Source organism: Dreissena polymorpha, chromosome 8 (assembly GCF_020536995.1).
Source record: "Dreissena polymorpha isolate Duluth1 chromosome 8, UMN_Dpol_1.0, whole genome shotgun sequence".
In the NCBI taxonomy this organism is placed as follows: domain Eukaryota; kingdom Metazoa; phylum Mollusca; class Bivalvia; order Myida; family Dreissenidae; genus Dreissena; species Dreissena polymorpha.
Genome location: NC_068362.1, coordinates 64,000,177 through 64,008,055, shown reverse-complemented (window position 1 = coordinate 64,008,055; position 7,879 = coordinate 64,000,177). Strand labels below are relative to the sequence as shown.

The 7,879-nt window shown below is 36.9% G+C and overlaps 1 protein-coding gene across 2 annotated transcripts; it reads right to left on the bottom strand.

The window, feature by feature from the left end:
* Positions 1 to 221: 221 nt before the first annotated feature.
* On the bottom strand, positions 222 to 4,169 carry LOC127843237 (skin secretory protein xP2-like). Of its 2 annotated transcripts, XM_052373095.1 has the most exons (5): positions 3,927 to 4,167; positions 3,528 to 3,715; positions 2,818 to 3,237; positions 2,719 to 2,745; positions 223 to 1,219 (listed from the first exon to the last, which is right to left on the bottom strand). In XM_052373095.1, the coding sequence occupies exons 2-5, from the start codon at positions 3,670 to 3,672 to the stop codon at positions 1,140 to 1,142; spliced, it is 672 nt and encodes a 223-aa protein (XP_052229055.1). In that variant the 5' UTR covers positions 3,673 to 3,715; positions 3,927 to 4,167; the 3' UTR covers positions 223 to 1,139. The 2 variants fall into 2 exon arrangements, with proteins under 2 accessions (XP_052229054.1, XP_052229055.1); XM_052373094.1 differs by having other exon boundaries at positions 222 to 1,219; positions 2,719 to 3,237; positions 3,927 to 4,169.
* Positions 4,170 to 7,879: the final 3,710 nt, after the last annotated feature.

Below are 7,879 nucleotides of genomic sequence, written 5' to 3'. Positions count from 1 at the left end.
AACAGAATATACCATACAAGCGGAAAGTGTCGTCCAAAATTAGCCTGTGCGGACTGCACAGCAACAACAATAAAAGTGAAAAAACAAAATAGCAAACAACAAAAGCACAAGCCAATATAATCACAATATAAATGATGCAATTTCTTAGAACTGTGCAGTCTGCGCAGGCTAATTAGAGTCGACACTCTCCGCCCAAACTGGATTTCCGCTAAGAAGAGACTTCGTTCAAACAGAATATACCATACAAGCGGAAAGTGTCGTCCAAAATTAGCCTGTGCGGACTGCACAGCAACAACAATAAAAGTGAAAAAACAAAATAGCAAACAACAAAAGCACAAGCCAATATAATCACAATATAAACGATGCAATTTCTTAGAACTGTGCAGTCTGCGCAGGCTAATTAGAGTCGACACTCTCCGCCCAAACTGGATTTCCGCTAAGAAGAGACTTCGTTCAAACAGAATATACCATACAAGCGGAAAGTGTCGTCCCAAATTAGCCTGTGCGGACTGCACAGCAACAACAATAAAAGTGAAAAAACAAAATAGCAAACAACAAAAGCACAAGCCAATATAATCATAATATAAACGATGCAATTTCTTAGAACTGTGCAGTCTGCGCAGGCTAATTAGAGTCGACACTCTCCGCCCAAACTGAATTTCCGCTAAGAAGAGACTTCGTATGAACAGAATATACCATACAAGCGGAAAGTGTCGTCCCAAATTAGCCTGTGCGGACTGCACAGCAACAACAATAAAAGTGAAAAAAACAAAATAGCAAACAACAAAAAGCAATAACAAAACACAAGCCAATATAATCACAACGTAAATAATAACAATCACAGTAGTAAATCAACTCGGAATCTGTAGATATTAAACCAATCAATACATTATTATACGTTATTTGGTCGTTAAGCACTGTATTAAACCTGTTATTTGCAAAAACCGTGAGATAATTGGGGCATTGAAAGAAAGAAAGTAAACTGTTGTTTTTGAAACGGAGAACACGATAATCAGACCTGCGTTTCGTACGACGATCATTTCAACTACCGGCACGTAAGAATGAAAAACCTATATGGCAAAAGAAATGCTTTTATCAAGTACTTTTAATGCACACATTACACGAAAAATCATAATCATCTAGCGATTTATCTTGTGGCACAGAAACGCAACTTTTATGAAACCATTCTTTGCAGGTATCACATTGAACCATATCCTCGACGCAATCAGACAAATTACAAATACAATAGTTTTTAATAAAAATAGTTTTACAATTTTAGATTTTATTAATTCGAGAAACTGTTCGTGGCACTTTTGAAATTTCCTTTCGTGAATCATGAATGCTAGTGGTATAATTGGTTTTTCTCGGAACATCAAATGCTGAAAAGATATTACGGATACGTAGAAATCGCCTAGACAGAAAGTAGTGTCATAAAACACGTTCACCGTTTCGTCCTTAAGACAGAGTATGCGATTGAACTCTTCAAATATGTCGTTGTTCCCTACAATAACCTCTAAATCAGGCGTAGTTTTGATACTTAAAATGAAATTATCTAATTGATTGACCAACAAATATAAACCATACAACGAATCATGCGATAATTTAGTTTTCTTACGAAAATACGCCTGTATGTTTTGCACTTGCCTGTTATTTCTAGGTACTGAAGTGCCTTGCAATAATTCATCGGGATTGTCGGATTTTAAAGAATTGTATATCCTGTGGGTTTTCGTCTTTTCGCCTTTGAATGGATTGAATTAACGATGGTTTAACACGTTTGTGCGGTCTTTTATTACGCTTGCGGTTTCCATGAGGCATATTTTCATATTCGTCTATATCCCCGTAATAAACAATTAACGTTTTACCATTATATTTATCGCTAAACCTAAAGGCATGTTTTTGAAATTTAGCACTAGCTTCGCCGTTGATAACAATCCTAAACGCATGCTTTTCTACCAAAAATCCTTCGCTTTCAAATAATCTTTTCCCGTAATTTCTCCATGTATATCCGTCCGCGCGCCAATCCTCTTTGTTCTGAGTATTACCATTATCGGAATATAAATAAACTATTCCTGGTTTCGATTAAAAAGGCACCTCAGTTGTTATAGAATCACTACATTCTTGTTGTAAAATATCTACAGCTTCCGAGTTCGTTATAAATCTATCAGTCTTTGAAAAAAAGGGAACTTCATTACCTCCTCCAGTCAACGGCGTTCTAGTCGGTTGATCTGTTCTAGTAGTCATCGTCGGTGTTGTGGTTGCTGATGTTATTCTAGGTGTCGGCGTCGGTGCTGCGGTTCCTTTTCCCCCTCTTGTACTCAGCGTCTTTGTGGTTCGAGGCTCTCCTGTGATGGCCGGTTTCGATGCGGTGGTTCTAATTGTCCTCGTCGGTGTTGTGGTTGCTGGTGATATTCTGGTGGCCGGCGTCGGTGATGTGATTCCTTTTCCCCCTCTTGTAGTCCTCGTCGGTGTGGTTCCGTGTTGTCCTCTTGTTGTCCTCGTCGGTTTTTCCCTGGGGGGTCGGTCTCGATGTTCTTGTAGATGGTCCTTCTCTGACCACGTCGCTGTAGAGTCGGGCTGTGACAGGCGCTTGAGCAGTGGCAGGCGCTGAAGTTCTGGCAGGCGCTAAAGTTCTGGCAGGCGCTAAAGTTCTGGCAGGCGCTGAAGTTCTGGCAGGCGCTGAATCTCTGGCAGGCGCTGAATCTCTGGCAGGCGCTGAAGTTCTGGCAGGCGCTTGAGCAGTGGCAGGCGCTTGAGCAGTGGCAGGCGCTGAAGTTCTGGCAGGCGCTGAAGTTCTGGCAGGCGCTGAATCTCTGGCAGGCGCTGAAGTTCTGGCAGGCGCTGAAGTTCTGGCAGGCGCTGAAGTTTTGGCAGGCGCTGAAGTTTTGGCAGGCGCTGAAGTTCTGGCAGGCGCTGAAGTTCTGGCAGGCGCTGAATCTCTGGCAGGCGCTGAAGTTCTGGCAGGCGCTTGAGCAGTGGCAGGCGCTGAAGTTCTGGCATGCGCTGAAGTTCTGGCAGGCGCTGAATCTCTGGCAGGCGCTGAAGTTCTGGCAGGCGCTGAATCTCTGGCAGGCGCTGGAACTGCAGCTGGTGCAGGCGCTGGAGCTCTGGCTGCAGCAGGAGGCGCTGGAGCTCTGGCTAAAAGCTGCCTCACTGTTCGCTCCACGCACGATACAACTGCTGCAGTTCCCCTAATGCTGAGATGCAGCCCGTCTCTACTCAGCATTTCCCGGACGATACCTGTTTTTAAGAATTTTGCCTGCATTTAAAATACAATCACACATATCTAATCATAGTGTTGAATATATAAAAACGTACATGTCATATTCCTTGGACGGGTAAATGTTTAACCATTCCGAAATGAATACAAGACAAAAACGAACGCTTCCTTTTAACTAACTTGCCGTTCCTCTAAAAGTAATATACAGTATTAATTCAATCAGGAGTATCTTTATGTAATGTGGTACGCAATCCATTATACAATGAGTGGCATAGAATATACAAAATATAGAGAATGTAAATGTTTATACCATGTGCCCTACAGAAGCCTGGCACTTCCAGAAAGTACAGCCATGGCAGTTTGGCTGCCACTCTGGCCAGCATCCTGTTCACCGAGGTCGCATCCTGGTCAAATGCATCCAGAACGCTCGCCGGAATCGAGCCTCCAGGAAACATGTTCCCGCCTCTAGGCAAAATCCCCACAAGCACGATGCTCGCACTGAAAACAATTTCGATTTATATTAATTCAGTGCATGTTCCTGTGTATTAACATATTTAATAGTATAGTGTCAAATCTTTGTGAGCAGAGAATGGAATAATTTAAGGAACATTCAAGGATGATAACTAATAAATATGAAGACTTGACCATAACAAAAGTTCTATATTTTTTTAAACATTTATTATTAAAGTGTGGCCAATATTGGCATTACCGTGGGTTAGCAGAGCGAACCTTTTCGCACAACTGCTGGAAATCGCGAACGATCTCAGCAGGAGACGAATGTCCTATGTCGTTCGCTCCCGCAACGATGACCACGACCTAACAATTAAAATCAAACTTTCTTTTAGATTTATTCAATACGTAATATATATCAACACAAAAAACGACATACGTAGAAAACGCGTATAGCTTTTATATGATCAATTTATACAACTTGCTTGAGCAATGCTTTTTGTATTTCAACAGTAATTTCATTTTTTTTTTTTATTTATGCAAGCGGTTTAAAAACAATGAATCGTTTGTTTGCAACTTCATTTTTTTTTTAAATATAACATATGTACTCAATATATCCAATCAACGGCATTTCTTGGATGGTATTTCTGATTAACATGAACTCAATTATATCATACAGCTCTAAGTGTTACAGCTCGATAAGCTCTTCTTCGACCTGCTGTGGTGATCCAGATCTTATCTACGCACTAAGGCGGCCACTAGCTACGTTACTCCAAAAATTGTGAAAGAAATTTGGTACATTTATTGTTTATTTATTCCCATAATCAGCGATACATGCTTTTGGCAAAATGAATCATATCATAAATACATATACACAATAAGATGAAGTTCGGCTATACCGAGAATTACTGTATGATTTATTGATTATGTTATTCCACAGGTACAGATAAGTAATATATAACACATACAAATCAATAAATCAATGACATCTTTTCGTTTTATGCAAGATTGATAAATGTCAATACCTCACGGCAACGTTCCACAGACTTGTTGACATAATTTGATTAAATAATTCTATGTATTAAACGGCAGTCGAATGTTGTATTTTGCTCAAAGATCTTATAAATAAAACAAACACATAGGAAATTAATTGAGATTCAATCGTACCAGTAATTCATACACTCTTTACACTCAATATCATTAACGTTAATAGTATTAAATCTTCTAAGTGATGCAAACACAATCGAAATATAGTGATAAGATACAATAATAGACAACAGGCATCAGGTTGATATTAAGGCGAGGAACTGAAGAAATTCTATTATTTCAGTCTTTAAGTCAACAATGACTACCACTATTATTTTAAGAGATTCGGTTAATTGGTATAAATAGGGATTATCACACCTTTAGTCGACAAGCGTGTGCACTAATTGAGTTGTTTAGCCATCGGATGAAAATGTATGGAGTTGATGTTATCAATTGGGAGATGTTTGCAAAGGGTTAATATTAATTACCCAGACTTGGTCTTTGTCATTAATGTATCTTTTTATATGCGACTACGCGCTGATTTTTTTTTTTTGAAATGCAATATTCAAATGTCCTATATATATATATTATGTTTTAATGTATCTTATTTACAATATATGATCAATAAGACGGATTACAAAGTTAATCAGTGTATTGAGTGTATCCCTGTATTGAGATTATAATAGAGGGATCACCACAGCAAGTTGCAAATACACGGTGTATTCATTCGGGTCGGGTTAGATGTCATTTTTATCAGTGTTTAATTGTTTAATTTAGTTCGCATCTCTTCGCGGCCGACTTGCTGAAGCATTTCGCGATGCAATGATGTGAGTTGAATCTTTTGCGCATATCTTTTATAGAACCGACAAGTCCGTTTAATAGTCACCAAGCATTAATTATATCGAAATATAAATGGTATACATTTATTTGAAACAGTCAATAATATATACTACATTTAACAAGGAAGTTTCAAAAACAATAGCTTCAACATTTTTCACACTTAGACAAACGGACGACTTGTTGAAGCATTTCGCGCTGCAATGATGCAAGTTGAATCGTTCGCGTATAGCTTTTATAGAACCGACATGTCCGTTTATTAATTATTAAGAAGTTAATAATTTGTCATAAAACAATTAATGAAGATCCCATTACGTATGGAAAACTTATTGCGCACACAATTATAGGAAAAAAACGTAAACCGCGCATATATGATTATCATACCTACATGTATTTAAACATGGTTGTACGAAACAATGATTAATTTAACACCAATTCTTTATCATGCAATTTTTACAAGAATCAAATGTTTATTTATTTTCTACTTTAATAAAAATTTACCAACATTTTTAAAATTTGTACATGAGTTACGGTTCTACATTAATTAATTAAATATTAAATTGTTTAGCATGAACAAATTAAAAAAATATTTATTTAAGTATTCCATACTACAGCCTTATCTCTAGACAACCCCTATCAGTAATAGCCTTATCTACTCCTCGATAATCAGTGCCCTCATCAGCTCTGAATGACTGACAGATTATCGGTTTATTGTAATTTTAGTGGTGAGAATTAGGGTATTGTTACTGATTAGGAGACAGCTGTTTTCAATTTCTTTCATAGCTCATTAGAAGTAAAAAATATAAGATTATACAAAATGTTTAACAATTAAATAGAAATTAGAATACAAATAATTAAAAAACAAAAAAACATGAACGCAGAAATAGAGCTCTACATAGACTTTCCACTATTATAAATCAACACGCGAACCATTACACGTATTTGAATTAATAATTGCAAATTACATATTTTCCAATATTGGTTCAAAATACTTGACTCGAGTGATAGAAGTATCACAAAAACAAACATGCATCTATCATTCAATTTAGTTTATTTGATTATTGTATTGCTACTTTAATAATTGTTAGTTGTATATAAGACCTTTCACAACTATTGCAAACATTCATATAACCCGTGAAAAACACCGACCACAAGTGTACCAGAGCAATTAAATGTGACAACCGTTTATTCAGATAATTAAAAAAGGACATATTTATTATTTTTACTTATAAACTTCTTATAAACTTCTGATCATATTACATCCTTCATCTATTTCTATATATTTTTTCGAGGCGTGCGAGTTGACTTCGAAAAGTGCGAGTTGACCAGAGATGCCGTGCGAGTTGACCAAAAAACGTGCGAGTTGACTACCGTGCGAGTGGACCGGCACCCATATATTATACATTTAACAAGGAAATTGCAAAAACAATAGCTTCAACATTTTTCACCCAAGTAACAGTTCAGATGTCATCAAAACTATATGGGCCTTCGTCTCAATTATGATCCAATTAACGGGTAATGCCAAAGTGTTACACAAGAGAGTTGTCATGAGATGTCACGAGGACCCAAGCTACCACCCCTGCAAATGTGACGATTGCATCAAATGCAACTATTAATTTTGCTTTAAGTTGCAATATTAATAAAATTCCTATTAAGATGACAGTACAAACAATAAACAAGTGGTGCCACTTAACAATAAAACATCAGTGCATTTTGGAACGGATTTATATTTTTAATTATACAGCCTGTTAATAAATTTTTGTTCGTATATATGGAGGAATGTGTAATGTTGATATAAGCCTGCTATACAAAGTAAGTTATTGTTTGTATGATTTCCATCATACTTATAAATTGTGGTAAATTTAAAGACGAACTTCTAAAGTATATCTCCAAATTAATTTAAAAATGTTTCATAACAATATGGTTTTATTCACGCACAAAAGCAATAACAGGTAACGTTAACTCACTTTGCAGGAGGGCACGATTTCAAAAATCGACTCCTCTTCACACAGATCTACCGTTGTGAAACCGGAGTATGACAATGTTATAATGTCCTCACTTTTGAGATACTGGTGCATATACTTCACCTGGCTGTGTCCGAAAATCAAAGTCATTCTTTTACACTCACTAGACGGCACACGAAAACACTATAGGAACAAGTAATAACAATGATATGAAATGGATACAAAAAATCGGATATAAATATACGACTAAGAATTACTCGCTAAAATATAACAATTTCTTTAACAATATGTGTGAAATTTCATTCCTTAAGATGCAATTTAAATAACTTTGAAGTCATCTGAGCAAATAAACACCCGGCATAATTAAGGGTCTTTTGGGTTGAAA

Coding starts and splice junctions, on each gene's coding strand:
- LOC127843237 (XM_052373094.1), bottom strand. CDS start 3,672: ATGTTTCCTGGAGGCTCGATTCCGGCGAGCGTTCTGGATGCATTTGAC. Junction 3,238..3,527: donor AGGCTTCTGTAGGGCACATG/GTATAAACATTT, acceptor TCTTAAAAACAG/GTATCGTCCGGGAAATGCTG. Junction 1,220..2,718: donor TGCTCAAGCGCCTGCCAGAA/CTTCAGCGCCTG, acceptor GTCTGATTGCGT/CGAGGATATGGTTCAATGTG.